The sequence below is a fragment of the Bos taurus genome, chromosome X (assembly GCF_002263795.3).
Source record: "Bos taurus isolate L1 Dominette 01449 registration number 42190680 breed Hereford chromosome X, ARS-UCD2.0, whole genome shotgun sequence".
In the NCBI taxonomy this organism is placed as follows: Eukaryota; Metazoa; Chordata; class Mammalia; order Artiodactyla; family Bovidae; genus Bos; species Bos taurus.
In genome coordinates, this window is record NC_037357.1 from 35,847,090 (window position 1) to 35,863,936 (window position 16,847).

At 46.2% G+C, this 16,847-nt stretch overlaps 1 protein-coding gene across 1 annotated transcript in view; it reads right to left on the reverse strand.

Annotated features, from left to right (window-relative positions):
- Positions 1-16,155, reverse strand: part of LOC529992 (phosphatidylinositol-binding clathrin assembly protein) — a 47,197-nt gene extending 31,042 nt beyond the window's left edge. The window contains exons 1-7 of the mRNA XM_059883857.1: positions 15,934-16,155; positions 4,374-4,516; positions 2,710-2,785; positions 1,515-1,617; positions 1,258-1,351; positions 1,034-1,145; positions 74-180 (exon numbers count right to left, since the gene is read on the reverse strand). Of these exons, the coding sequence (XP_059739840.1) occupies positions 74-180; positions 1,034-1,145; positions 1,258-1,351; positions 1,515-1,617; positions 2,710-2,785; positions 4,374-4,516; positions 15,934-16,012 (714 nt within the window). The 5' untranslated portion in view covers positions 16,013-16,155. The remainder of the gene's footprint in view (positions 1-73; positions 181-1,033; positions 1,146-1,257; positions 1,352-1,514; positions 1,618-2,709; positions 2,786-4,373; positions 4,517-15,933) is intronic.
- Between the last annotated feature and the right edge of the window lie 692 nt (positions 16,156-16,847).

Genomic DNA, 16,847 nt, shown 5'->3' on the forward strand with positions numbered 1-16,847 from the left:
GTATAGTTGTACAGGATACTAAACTAATACAGAAAATAGCACAAAAGCTGTGGCTAGAAATAGATTTCTGTACCTCTGCAACTTTAAGGAACTGTGCCAATTTAGTCATTCTGTCGAGGAACTTGATGTAAATATCCAAACTTTCCCTGCATTGCTTCTTCCCCATGTCAAAATATTTATCTAAAAATAGAAAAAAATGACAAAGTAGCCAGTATTTTAGCAATCCCCAGTTTAATTCCTTTCTGATGATTCTATGTTAATTCTGGATATTATTTTAACTTCTTGAAAACAATTATAGTTTTAATCCAATAATGTTTTGCTTTAACAAACAACACTGCAAATCTAAGTATAAACAACAGATTTTTTATACAGGAACTACTGCATGCTGAACACTGGTGCTGGTAATATATATGGCATTTAATAGCATACACATATAATTTAGATAGTTTTGTTTAATTTCTACAAATTCTAGTCTGGAATCTTTTTGATTAACATCAAGTTCTGATGGTCTCTGACAGAGAGGCTGTTATTTCCTACCCTTTATAACTCAACAAATGTACCAGGCACTTCCTAAATGCAAGAAATATCTCAAATTGTCAACAATGAAACTGGTTAGGGCTAAATGATGACTGAAGTTTCCTAAAAAGCCTAAGAAACATTTGCTTGTATATGATCAAAACAATAATTTGTAGGCTATATCTTAGGAAAGTTAGAATTGTACTATTTGACATTAGTTGAGTGAGACTTACTGTGTAATGAATAAATATGGCAATCCATGTTAATTTCCCAATAAATTTCCCAGAAGTATCAGTTAGCACTTATATACAAATTGAAAAGCTCTGTGGCTGATTAATTATTTTTAACAAAAAAAGCAATATGATGTCTAATTATGTAAATATATATGACCTTGTAAGGATCTTCTATTTTCAACCTAAAACACAGATGAATCTAAATGTAGATATAAAAGTTTTTTACAAATAAAGAATTTTTGCCAGTTTAGCTTTTAAAAAGTCATGTCTATTTTTTAGCTTACCTAGCAGATTAAGGATCCCCTCATTATAGGCTACAAAGAGGCGAAGAGAATCCTTAAAGAGGAGCATGAAAGCAGCATGTATTATACCATTAGTTAGTTCATCAGCATTTGCCTGGAAATTAAAGAGGAATTAATTACCACCATGGTTTTTCCCCTCTCCCACCTACAGTCAAACAATGCTGCTTAACAATATTTTCTTAAAAAAGGATTTATAAAGCTCTTACATTAAAATTCAGAAGAGCGTCAAACTGAATTTGAATAACTGGAAGAGTGTTCAGCAGTTCCTTAGTGTTCATAGTTCTCATCACACCATCTGCCCTATAAAAGATAAAAAAAGTTCATAACATCAATGCTAATTAAGAGTTTGAGAAGCACTGTGACATCGGCATCTTGAAAAACAGCTGCATTTTTGCCAAACTACATATCAGAACAGATATGTACTGCAGTACTTCTTGCTTAAAAACTAACAATATTTACCTACCCTCTCTTGATTTTGGTGATGTCTGACTCCATCAGTCTATATGCGAGTGACTTTTCATTCAAGTACTTGCTATATCGTCTGATGAAAGCTGACATAGCATAGCCTAAAAATGAAATACCTTTTATTATTTCCAGTTTAACCAATGTTAACTATTTACAACATACGTCACCAAATGCAAAGATTTATCATTCCACATTCACACATATCCCTCAACAGTATCTTTGAAGCATAAAACACTAGAATGGCTTTTATTACTCATCAAGTACAGTATTCCTAAAACTTTCTGTTAAAGATTATTTTTTAAATGAATTTATGTTTGTTTATTTATTTTTAATTGAAGGCTAATTACTTCACAATATTGTGGTGGTTTTTGTCATACATTCACATGAATCAGCCATGGGTGTACATATGTCCCCCATCCTGACCCTCCCTCCCACCTCACTCCCCATGCCATCCCTCAGGGTCATCCCAGTGCACCAGCCCTTCCTCAAAGTGTTGATATCACCTTTGGATGTGGTATTGATGGTGACATTCCTGAACCAGAGAAATAACTGAACTTTGTTAGTTCCTTTCACATTTTCATAGACACTATTATAAATCCTTAGCATTTTCCTGACACCCCCCTATCCCCTTGTTACCATTGCTCCGGTCTTCCTTTCATTCAACAAACGACCTTGCCCCTACTTCATAGACAAAATGTAAAGAGAAAGGCCATGACAGAAACTCAGCTGCTCACTATGGGCCTTGATTCATTTATTCAAATTACTTATTCATTCAACAATTATTCAGTGTTCACTATGATGCTGTAGGTTCAGTAGTGAACAACAGAGACCTCCCCCCCCAAAAAAAAAAAAAACCTGCCTACATGGATCTTATACTCCAATGGTGATTGATAGACAAGCAAAAGAAAAGAAAAATACAGAGATGTTTAGTTGCTGAGAAGTGGAAAGAATAAAACTCAAGCAGAGAAGGGATAAAGGGACCATGATTTTTGGGAGGCTGAGGCAGGAAAGCCTCACTGAGTAAATACCTGCATATGTGTTGTGTCAATGAATTTAGAAATTACTTTCCATCATAAAACGTACACCACATCACACCCTTCATCATTCAGAACCATTTTTATAAACTAGGCATGGTTTCCAGAACATTTCCCTCCTTGCCACAAAGAAATATTTCCATCAAAGAATCATCTTACCTTCTACGACACTTTTATCCAGAAAGTTGTGTAAAGTGAACAAAGAACTTCTCGATGCAAGATGTTGGATAAAACGCTGTCAAACAAGTGTGCCAAATTCTCAAAATCAGTTTCAGTTCACAAATAGAGTTCATTTGTGATTTTGTCTTTGTGAATACATACTTAACATAATTCTATCGTACATATCTTCTATCTATTTCAGGGGCATTGATTAAGGTGAGCACCATCACACCCTGGGATAGCCAACATAAGGATCTGCAGTGCTGCCAAGTCTGTTGACATACCCCCCAAATAAACAAGGGGTTAAACATTAAAGCTAATGTGAATACACACTTTTCACCCACGCCTTTCTATCAGTAACATCTCAGAAATTAGGGACACTGACCCACCATGCAGTCGAAAATTCCCATATAATTCATAGTATATAAAGTGAGAGTCACCCAGTCATGTCCAACTCTTTGCAACCCCATCGACTATATATACAGTGCATGGAATTCTCCAGGCCAGAATACTGGAGTGGGTAGCCTTTCCCTTCTCCAGGGGATCTTCCCAATCTAGGGATCAAACCCAGGTCTCCCACATTGCAGGTGGATTCTTTACCATCTGAGCCATCAGGGAATAAAACCCACATATAATTTACAGTCAGCTATCTGTAGATGCCATACCACTGTAACTGTGATTCCATCCATGCCTGTGGAGTCAACCAAGAATGAATATCGTAGTGCTGTAGTATTTACGATGGAAAAAAGCCACATACAAGAGGACCTGTGCAGCTCAAACCTGGGGTATTCAAGGGTCAGTGGCAATTATAGGATTAATTATTTTAATCATTCATGTTAAATTATTTAACAATTCAATTAATGGAAAAATAAAAAGAATACTGTGGTACATCTCTGGACCCCAATGCCCAGAAATGACAACTGCTAACTTTTGCACATGTCTCCTTCAGTTCTATTTTTCGGCAGGAATTTATCATTTATTTATTTGGCTGAGTTAGGTTTTAGTTGCAGCACAATGGATCTTCATTTTGTTACACGGGATCTTTTGTTGTGGTGCACTGAATCTCTAGCTGTGGCACAGGCTCAGTTGGCCCGTGGCATGTGGGATCTTAGTTTCCCAGCTGGGGATCGAACTCTCATCCCCTACATTGCAAGGCAGATTCTTAACGACTGGACCACCAGGGAATTCCCTTCAACTCTATTTTTAAAATAAGAGGCATAAAGCCTTACAGATCAAGTTGATAGTGGTCTTTGTCCCATCCTCAAGTTCAATTTACTTCTCCTACCTAGAAGGAAACATTATCAAAATTTTCATGTGTTGTCTTTGCATCCTATTTTATTTATAGTTTCATATATATACCTGTTACATGGACAAATATTGTTTGAATTTTAAACATTCATAGAAATGATATTGGACTCTAAATATCATTCCGTGGCATACTTCCTCTACTAGCAAAATGGTATACTTTATTAAATACTGATTGCAAAGAGAAATTCATAAGTAAAAATGGAAAAATTGGTGTTTTAATATCTACTTCTATGTACTTTCCCCACTTGTCATGAATGGAAGCAAAATGTAGTAAGCCCCTAACACATTGAGCATATTCAGCAGTTGTGTCCTGACAGTCCTTTGTACTAAAAGGAAGGAATATACGCCATGCTCACCTCATTTCCATACACCATGAGGTGATGGACAGTAACCAGGGCTTTGAACACCACCACCCAGCTGCTGCTACCAGTTTTCTCAGAAAGAACGTCAGCCAGATGAACAACACTCATATTTGTTCCATTTATATACTGGATCAGATCTAAATTAGAGACAGTGACAAGCATTAAAACACAGACTGAGAAAAAAAAAATTTCAAAACCAAAATCGGTAACTTTACCTGAAATACAGATGCAATCAAATCTCAGAGACATGACAAAGAGAATCATCTGAAACATTTTCTTCATTTCCAATAGTAAAATTTGTGCATGCCCATGCTCAGTTGTTCAGCCGTGTCTGACTCTTTGCAACCCCACAGACTCTAGCCCACCAGGCTCCTCTGTCCATGGGATTCTCCAGGCAAGAATCCTGGAGTGGGTTGCCATTTCCTCTTCCAGGGGGTCTTCCCAACCCAGGGGTCAAACCCACTTCTCCTGTATTGCAGGCAGATTCTTTACCACTGAGTCACCTGGTACTAACATGGTAGGTGACACTGAATGACTGTTTATCCTATTTGTTCCATAGAGTTAATGAGAATTGTGATTGCATTGACTCTGCTCACCAGTGTCTCCTCAAGACCCAGCACAGTAGCTGGCACATACCAAGTTGGAACAAGTAAGGAAAATACTTGTTAAATAAATGGATAAGACTCAAGAAGGTAAGTAACATGCTCGAGGTCATACAGGTAGTTCAGTGGAAGGGCTGGAATTTGAAATAAGGTTTGTTTGACTTTGAAGATCAAGGTATTAAACATTATGTCATTGTGCCTCGCTCAAGAAAAGTGTCATTCCATGAAGGTTCAGTAAGGAGCTTTGTCTCCCTAAGACTTACTTTTTGGTTTACATCTTTTAATTTCTTACTGCTTCTTCTTTAGTCCACTTCCCCACAGCCTCATACCTGGTTTATTGCAACAGCTTTCTGCTTTCCTGCCTCAAGGTTATAACCATTAATTAATTGACTTTTACAGCCCCTCAAAAGGTAAGTTTCATTGCTTCGTTTTCCTACTGAAGAACATGGCAATGATTCCTTGCTGTTTATCACTTCAAAAATTCTCCTTGCTTTCCAAACCATCTATAAACTATCACTCTAAAACAACTTCATCCATAGCACTTATCCATTATGCAGCATCTTGATATGCACAGCAGTAGGACAGGTACTGAGGAGGGGGCTTAACAAATATGCTAGTGGATTAAAGTGACAGACTGACCCTGTAAAGTAAGATTTACTTATTCAACAAACATATATACTCAGCGTCAATGCCTAATATGCGCCAGTTGCTGTGCCATGTTTGGCAGGCTTCCCTGGTGGCTCAGGCAGTAAATAATCTCCCTGCAATACAGGAGTCATGGGTTTGATTATTGGTGGGGAAGATCCCCTGGAAAAGGGCATAGGAACCCACTCCAGTATTCTTGTTTGGAGAATCTCATGGACAGAGGAGCTTGGCAGGTACAGTCCACAGAGTTGCACAGACTTGGACATGACTGAAACAACTTAGCACACATGTTCATGCCATGTTTAAGGTTATGAAGAATGAGATTCTCTGCTATATTTTTTATCTTTAGGTCTGCTTCATTCCTCTTTCTGTGCAGTTTCCTCTGCAATCTTTTCATTTCTGCTTCAGCATGATTTCAGTCTTTGGACTGAATCTTTCAGTTATGCTGGTACTGATTCAAGTGCTCCTGTTTGGTTCCATGCACCCTTCACATTGGTAATTATTGCTTAACCTTCAGGTTTTGAAAAGTTAATCCTGGTACATGTTACATCCTAGCACAGGGCTGGATTATATATACTGTCCCAGAATCTAATATGGGACCTGTTGAGAATAATTTTCAGGAAACTTTAAAAATATATATAGCAAGAGGAAATTAATCTGCTTAACTGTGGTGAACTGGTAGTTGCTGCAATAAATACCCATTATCATGATAATAAGAAAAAACTTCAGGAGACCAATGCAGGAGGTCAATGAATAGTTTTGAAGCCAAAGAGCAAAATCAAGAGTTGATCAAAAGGCTGAATCATCTACAAAGGTTGCAATAGCAATGGGATTTACATCTATTGCCAACAGCACAGACTGTTTATGAAGCCACTGCTCCTGTGCAAAGAGTCGGACACAACTGAGGACACACACACACACACCCATACACCACTGCTCTGGCACAAAGTCAGACACGACTGAGCACACACACACACACACCCATGTGCCACTGCTCTGGTGCAAAGAGTCGGACATGACTGAGCACACACACACACATACTCCACTGCTCCAGCACATAGAGTCAGACACGACTGAGCATGCACACAGGCACAAACCCATACGCCACTGCTCTGGAGCAGAGTTGGACATGACTGAGCATGCACACACACAAACACACACATCCATCCACCAGTGCTCCAGTGCAGAATCAAACATGACTGAGCACACACACACATACACACACACACACACACCCATATGCAACTGCTCTGGCACAGAGTCAGATATGACTGAGCATGCACACACATACACACACACACACATATGCCACTGTTCCAATGCAAATAGTTGGACATGACTGAGCACACACACACACACACAGACACACCATAGGCCACTGCTCCAGCACAAAGAGTCGAACACAACTGAGCATGCACACACACACACACACGCACCCATATGCCTCTGCTCCAGGACAAAAAGTTGGACAGGACTGAGCACGCACACACACAAATGCACAAACACACACCCATATGCCACTGCTCTGGTACAAAATGTAGGACATGACTGAGTGCACACACACAACACACACACACAGCCATCTGCCACTACTCTGCTGCAGAGTTGGACAGCACTGAGCACACACACACACACCCATCCGCCACTGTTCCTGCACAGAGTCAGACATGACTGAGCGTGCACACACACACACCCACACACACACACATGCCACTGCTCCAGCACAAAGAGTTGGACATAACTGAGCATGCACGCGTGCGCACACACGCACGCGCGCGCACACACGCACACACACACATACACTTCCACATGCCACTGCTCTGGGACGAAGAGTCAGACATGACTGAGCATGCACACAAACACACACACATACACACACACACCCATCTACCACTACTCCAGTGCACAGAGTAATGGAGGACTGAGCGCACGCACACACACACACACACCCATACCTCACTATTCCACCACAAAGAGTCAGACACTACTGAGTGTATGGACGCACACACACACCCATATGCCACTGCTCCAGTGCAAAGAGTCGGACATGAGAAAGTGCACACACACACGCGTGCGTGCACACCCGTATGCCACTGCTCAGGCGCAAAAAGTGGGACAGGACTGAGCATGAACACACACACCCATACGCCACTGCTCTGGCAAAGAGTCAGACACGATTGAGCACAAACACACACACATACAGCCATCTGCCACTGCTCCGGCACCAAGAGTCACACACGACTGAGCATGAATACAACACCCACACAACCACATGTCACTGCTCTGGTTCAGAGTCATACATGACAGAGCAAACAAACACACACACGCACACAGCCATATGCCACTGCTCCCGTGCAACGAGTCAGACACAACTGAGCATGCAGACACACACACACACCCATATGCAACTGCTCTGGTGCAGAGTTGGACACGACCGAGCACACACACATAGCCATACGCCACCGCTCCACCACAAAAATTCAGACACTACTGAGGACACACACACACACATGCACATATCCATATGCCACTGCGCTGCTGCAGTCGGACATGACTGAGCACTCACATGCACACACCCATATGTCACTGTTCTACCACAAAGAGTCGGACACTACAGAGCATGCACACACGCACACACACACACACACACCCTCATATGCCACTGCTCCGACGCAAACAGTTGGACACAATTGAGCATGCACACACACACACACACAAACCCATATGCCACTGCTTCAGTGCAAAGAGTTGGGCACGACTGAGCATGCACACATACACACACACACACACCCATATGCCACTGCTCCAGTGCAAAGAGTTGGACATGACTAAGCACATACACACACAAACACACAAACGCACACCCATATGCCACTGCTCCAGCTCAAAGAGTCAGACAGGACTGAGCATGAACACACACAGCCATACGCCACTGCACCACCACAAAGTGTCAGACACTACTGAGCATGCACACACACACACACACATCCATATGCCACTGCTCCAGTGCAGAGTTGGACACAACTGAGCACACACACACATACGCACACACCCATATGCCACTGCTCCAGTGCAAAGAGTTGGAGACGACTGAGCACACACACATACAGACACACAAATGTGCATATCCACATGCCACTGCTCTGGTACAGAGTCAGATATGACTTAGCATGCATGTGCATACACACACAGCCCCCCATATGCCACTGCTCCAATGCAAAGAGTTGGACTCGACCGAGCACACACACACACACACACAGCCATATGCTACTGCTCCACCACAAAGAGTCAGACACTACTGAGCACACACACACACACAAACATATGCCACTGCTCCAGTGCCAAGAGTTGGACGTGACTGAGCGCACACACACACGCATGCACACCTCCATATGCCACTGCTCCAGTGCAAAAAGTTGGACAAGACTGAGCACACACACATATGAACACACAAATGCGCACACCCATATGCCACTGCTCTGGTACAGAGTCAGATATGACTTAGCATGCACATGCATACACACACACACACACACACCCATATGCCACTGCTCCAATGCAAAGAGTCGGACACGATTGAGCACGCGCACACACACACACACAGCCATCCACCACTGCTCTGGTGCAGAATCAGACATGACTGAGCACACACACACTCATACACCCATACACCACTGCTCAGGTGCAAACAGTCAGAAATGACTGAGTTCGCATGCTGCCGCTGCTGCTGCTAAGTTGCTTCAGTCGTGTCCGACTCTGTGCGACCCCATAGACGGCAGCCCGACAGGCTCCTCTGTCCCTGGGATTCTCCAGGCAAGAACACTGGAGTGGGTTGCCATTTCCTTCTCCAATGCATGAAAGTCAAAAGTGAAAGTGAAGTCATTCAGTCACGTCCGACTCTTCGCGACCGCATGGACTGTAGCCTACCAGGCTCCTCCATCCATGGGATTTTCCAGGCAAGAGTACTGGAGTGGGTTGCCATTGCCTTCTCCGTGAGTTCACAAAGAGACACACAAACACACACACAGACATATGCAACTACTCCGGCACAAAGAATTGGATACGACTCTGCACATGCACACACACCCATACGCCACTGCTCCAGTGCAAAGAGTAGGACAAGACTGAGTTCACACAGAGACACAGAAACACACACACATCCATATGCCACTGCTCCGGCACAAAAAGTCTGACATGACTCTGCACGTTCACACACACCCACACCCCCATATGCCACTGCTCAGTGCAAAGAGTTGGAAATGACGGAGCACACACACACGCACACACACATACACAGCCATCTGCCACTGCTCCAGTGCAGAGAGTCGGACATGAATGAACACACACACACACACACACACACATATGCCACTGCTCCAGTGCAAAGAGTTGGACACGACTGAGCACACACACAAACACACAAATGCACACACCCATATGCCACTGCTCCAGCTCAAAGTGTCAGACAGGACTGATCATGAACACATACACAACCATATGCCACTGCTCTGGTTCAGAGTCAGACATGACTGATCACACACACACACACACACACACATGCATAGACCCATATGCCACTGCTCCGGCAAAATGATTCAGACACAACTGAACACGCACACACACACACCCTTATGCCACTGCGCTGGTGCAGTCGAACATGACCGAGCACACACACGCACACACCCATACACCACTGTTCCATCACAAAGAGTTGGACACTACAGAGCATGCACGTGTGCGCGCACACACACACTCATATGCCACTGCTTCAGTGCAAAGAGTCAGACATGACTGAGCATGCACACATGCACACACACACAACCAAATGCCACTGCTCCAGTACAGAGTCAGATATGACTTAGCATGCATGCACACACACACACAAACCCCCATATGCCACTGCTCCAACGCAAATAGTTGGACAAGATTGAGCACACAGACACATACACCATAGGCCACTGCTCCAGCACAAAGATTCAGACACAACTGAGCACACACACACACACACACACACAGCCATCTGCCACTGCTCTGGTGGAAAAAGTCTGACACGACTGAGCACGTAGACACACACACACACACCCATCCACCACAGCTCCAGTGCAAAGAGTCAGACATGACTGAGCATACACACACGCACACACCCATATGCCACTGCTCCAGTGCAAAGAGTAGGACAAGACTGAGTTCTCACAGAGACACAGAAACACACACACAGCCATATGCCACTGCTCCGGCACAAAAAGTCTGACATGACTCTGCACGTTCATACACACCCACACCCCCGTATGCCACAGCTCCAGTGCAAAGAGTTGGACATGACTGAGCACACACACACACACATACACACACCCATAAGCCACTGCTCCAGTGCAAAGAGTTGGACACGACTGAGCACACACACACACAAACACACAAATGCACACACCCATATGCCACTGCTCCAGCTCAAATTGTCAGACATGACTGATCACATACACACACACACACACATGCACAGACCCATCTGCCACTGCTCTTGCACAAAGAGTCAGACATAACTGAGCACGCATGCGTGTGCACACACACACACACACAGACACCCATATGCCACTGCTCTGGCACCAAGTGTCAGACATGACTGAGCACACACACCCACCCACCCACCCACACACACACACACCCATACGCCACTGCCTGGTGCAGAGTCAGACATGACTGAGCACACACATGCACACACCAATATGCCACTGTTCCACCACAAAGAGTCAGACACTACAGAGTGTATATGGGTGTGTGCACACACACACAAACCTATATGCCCCTGCTCTGGTGCAAAAAGTTGGACACAACTGAACATTCACACATATGGACATGACTGAGCATTCACACATACACACACACACACACACACACACACACACATGCCACTGCTCCAGTGCAAAGAGTTGGACATGACTGAGCACATACACACGCACACACACACATAGCCATCCACCACTGCTCCGGTGCAGAGTTAGACATGACTGAGCACACACACACTCATACACCCATACATCACTGCTCAGGTGCAAATAGTCAGAAACAATTGAGTTCTCATAGAGACACACAAACACACACACAGCCATATGTGACTGCTCCGGCACAAAGAATTGGACACGACTCTGCATGTGCACACACACCCACACACCCATACGCCACTGCTCCAGTGCAGAGTCAGACATGACTAAGAACACACACACAGCCATCCGCCACTGCTCCAGCGCAAAGAGTAGGACAAGACTGAGTTCGCACAGACACACAGAAACACACACACAGCCATATGCCACTGCTCTGGAACAAAGAGTCCGACATGACTTTGCACGTTCACACACACCCACACCCCCATATGCCACTGCTCGGTGCAAAGAGTCGGACATGACAGAGCACGCACACACACACTCACACACACCCATATGCCACTGCTCTGGTACAGAGTCAGATATGACTTAGCATACACACGCATACACACACACACCCCCATATGCCACTGCTCCAATGCAAAGAGCTGGACACGACTGAGCACACACACACACACACACACACACCCATATGCAACTGCTCTTGCACAAAGAGTCAGACATAACTGAGCACACACGTGTGCGTGCGCACACACACACACACACCCCCATATGCCACTGCTCTGGCACCAAGTGTCAGACATGACTGCGCACGCACACCCACCCATCCACACACACACACACACACACATACGCCACTGCCTGGTGCAGTCGGACATGACCAAGCACACGTACACACACAGCCATATGCCACTGCTCCAGCGCAAAGAGTCAGACAGGACTGAGCATGAACACACACACACAACCATACATCACTGCTCTGGTGCAGAGTCAGACATGACTGATCACACACACATACACACACACACACATGCACAGACCCATATGCCACTGCTCCAGCGAAAAGAGTCAGACATGAATGAACACACACACACCCACATACACACCCATATGCCACTGCGCTGGCGCAGTCGGACTTGACCAAGCACACACACACACACACCATACGCACCTGTTCCACCACAAACAGTCAGACAGTATAGTGTGCACATGCATGCGCACACACACACACACCCATATGTCACTGCTCTAGTACAGAGAAAGTGCTCCAGTGCAAAAAGTTGGACACAACTGAGTGCACACGCACACACACATGGACACACACACACCCATATGCCACTGCTCCAATGCAAAGAGTTGGACTCGACCGAGCACACACACACACACACCCCCATATGCCACTGCTCCAGTGCAAAGAGTCAGACACGACTGAGCATGCACACATACACACACACACAACATATGCCACTGCTCTGGTACAGAGTCGGACACAATTGATTGAGCACACACACACACACACAGCCATCCACCACTGCTCTGGTGCGGAGTCAGACATGACTGAACACACACACACACACACCCATACACCACTGTTCAGGTGCAAATAGTCAGGAACAACTGAGTTCGCACACAGACACACAAACACACACACAGCCATATGCCACTGCTCTGGCACAAAGAGTTGGAGACGACTCTGCACATACACACACACCCACAGCCCCATATGCCAATGCTCAGTGCAAAGAGTTGGACATGACTGAGCACGTACACACACACACACCCACCTATCCACCACTGCTCCAGCGCAAAGAGTCGAACATGACTGAGCACATGCACACACACACACACACACAGCCATCCGCTACTGCTCTGGCACACAATGTCTGACACAACTGAGCACGTATACACACACACACACACACACACACACCCATCACTGCTCCAGTGCAAAGAGTCGGACATGAATGAGTATACACACACACATGCACAAACCCATATGCCACTTCTCCAGTGCAAAGAGTTGGACATGACTGAGCCCCCCCCCCACACACCCATAAGCCACTGCTCCAGTGCAAAGAGTTGGACACGACTGAGCACACATACACACAAACACACAAATGCACACACCCATATGCCACTGCTCCAGCTCAAAGAGTCAGACAGGACTGAGCATGAACACACACACACAACCATACACCACTGCTCTGGTGCAGAGTCAGACATGACTGATCACACACACACACACACACACACACACACGCACAAACCTGTATGCCACTGCTCTGGCAAAAAGAGTCAGATACGACTGAATACTCACACACACACACCCACCCACCCATATGTCACCGCGCTGGTGCAGTCAGACATGACTGAGCACACACACACACACACACCCATACACCACTGTTCCAACACAAAGGGTTAGACACAACTGAGCACACACACACACACACACACCCCAATACGCCACTGCTTCAGTGCAAAGAATCAGACACAACTGAGCATGCACACATACACACACACACACACCCATATGCCACTGCTCTGGTTCAGAGTCAGATATGACTTAGCATGCATGTGCATACATACACACACACCCATATGCCACTGCTCCAATGCAAAGAGTTGGACACGAGCACGCACACACACACACACCTATATGCCACTGCTTCAGTGCAAAGAGTTGGACACGACTGAGCATGCACACATACATACACACACACACACCCATATGCCACTGCTCTGGTTCGGAGTCAGAAATGACTTAGCATGCATGTGCATACACACACACACCCCCATATGCCACTACTCCAATGAAAATAGTTGGACATGATTGAGCACACACACCCATATGCCACTGCTTTGGTGCAGAGTCAGACACGACTGAGCACATACACACACACACAGCCATCTACCACTGCTCCAGTGGAAAGAGTCGGACATGACTGAGCTCACACACAGACACACATACACACCCATACGCCACTGCTCTGGTGCAAAGAGTCGGACAGGACTGAGTGTGCACACACACACACATACACATGCACACACCCATACGCCACTGTTCCACCACAAAGAGTCGGACACAACTGAGCACGCACACACACACACACACACGCACACACACCCATATGCCACTGCTCTGGCACCAAGTGTCAGACATGACTGAGCACACATACACACACACACACACACCCAATGCCACTGCTCTGGTGCAGAGTCAGATATGACAGCACACACACATACACACGCACCCACCCATATGCCACTGCTCCAGCGCAGAGTTGGACAGTACTGAGCATGAACACACATACACACATGCACGCACACACACATACACCACTGCTCTGGCGAAAAGAGTCAGTCACGATTGAACATGCACACACATACATACACATACACACCCATATGCCACTGTTCCACCACAAAGAGGCAGACACTACGGAGCGCACACACACACACACCCTTATACGCCACTGCTCTGGTGCAAAGAGTTGGACACCACTGAGCACACACACACACACACCCATACTCCACTGCTCTGGTGCAGAGTCGGACACAACTGAGCACACACACACACACACAGCCATCCACCACTGCTCTGGTGCAAAGAGTCAGACACAACTGAGCACGCATACACACACACATACCCAACACCACTGCTCAGGCGCATAGAGTCGGACACGACTGAGCTCACACACAGACACACATGCACACCCATATGCCACTGCTCTGGCACAAAGAGTCAGACATGACTGAGCTCGCGCACACACACGCCACTGCTCTGGTGCAAAGAGTCGGACAGGAATGAGCACAGACACACACACACACACACAGCCATACGCCTCTGCTCTGGCACAAAGAATTGGACATGACTGAGTATGCATGCACATGTGCGCACATGCGCACACACACCCATATCCCACTGCTCCAGTGAAAAGAGTCGGACACGAGTGAGCGTGTGCGTGCACACACACACCTATAAACCACTGCTCTGGCGTAGAGTCGCACACAACTGAGCATACACATACATACGCACACACACAGACACACACCCCATCCGCCACTGTTCTGGCACAAAGAGTCGGACATGATTGAGCATGCACACACACACAGACCCCCATACTTTCTCCACAGGGAGTCTCTGGGCAACAGATAACTTTAAGAATGAGACCCCTCTCAGAAAACCGAGTTGTTACTCCGCTGCCTATTATGTCCCAAGCTTCAGGCGGAAAGTGTGAAGAGTTCGACGTTTGGAGACCATAGATAGGTTGGGTTCCAGGCTCAATCAAAGGCACTGCAGTGCGAACACACCCTCCCCCACGCCCGTGGCCTCCCGGCGCGGAGTGGGGGGGCTGGGGTGGGGGTGGGGCGGTGGGAGGGGGCTGGGGTTGCGGCAGGGCCTGCGAGGCCATGGAGCCTACTCACCCGCCAGGTGTTTCTGCTCGGGTTCGGTGGGCTCGTTGGTGGTCGCCCCGAGGGCAGCCTTGGACGCGGATGACCCCATAACTGCGTCGCCAGCTGCCAGCCACGAGGGTAGGCAGCGGAAACTGGTCCCTCCTCTTCCGGCCAGCAGACTGAGCCAGGACCCGGGCGATGGGAGGGGCGCCTGAGATGACGGAAGAAAGACCTTGCACAGTAGCAGGCCTGCACCGCCACTCCGTCCTGCGCCCCCTGACGCAGGCCTGCAGAATTATGAGGTGAGGCGTGAAGTCGCGAGGTGCTGTGTCCGGGTATAGCGGGTTCAGCGGGGGCAGGACCCCACGTGAGGCGGAGCATCTCAGGCGACCCAGGCAGACTCATGGTGTGATAGACCCTCAGTAAGAGAATAAACAACCACCATTGAGTGAATATCATGAGAAAGAGGGACATGTTGGAGACCACAGATGAAAGATCTGGAGATCTTTTGGTCTTAGGAAGTTAAGCGGTCATGTGACAGTGCTTTGGAAATCCTTGACCTGACCTTCTTAGGGAGGCTTGGGTCACGGGTAATGGGATCTGTATCCTGCCCAAATCCCTGGCCTTCAGCCCTTCACCCAGCATCATATATGGAAGTTCATAGACTTCTTAATACTATTTCCTTTACCCCTGCAGTCCGTAGTGACCTTACTACTCTCATTGCTGATAGTAATGTATGCCTTCTTTTTCTTCCTTAATCGATCTGGCTAGACAACTATTAATTTGATTGATCCTCTCAAAGGACCACGTTTCGGTTTCATTAGATTAATACTTATATCTGTATTAATCCATTGCTTCTACTTGCTTGCAGTTTATTTTCCTCTTCACTTTCTAGTTTCTGAAGAGAGATTCGATTCTTTATTTAAGATTCTTTTTTTTTATAG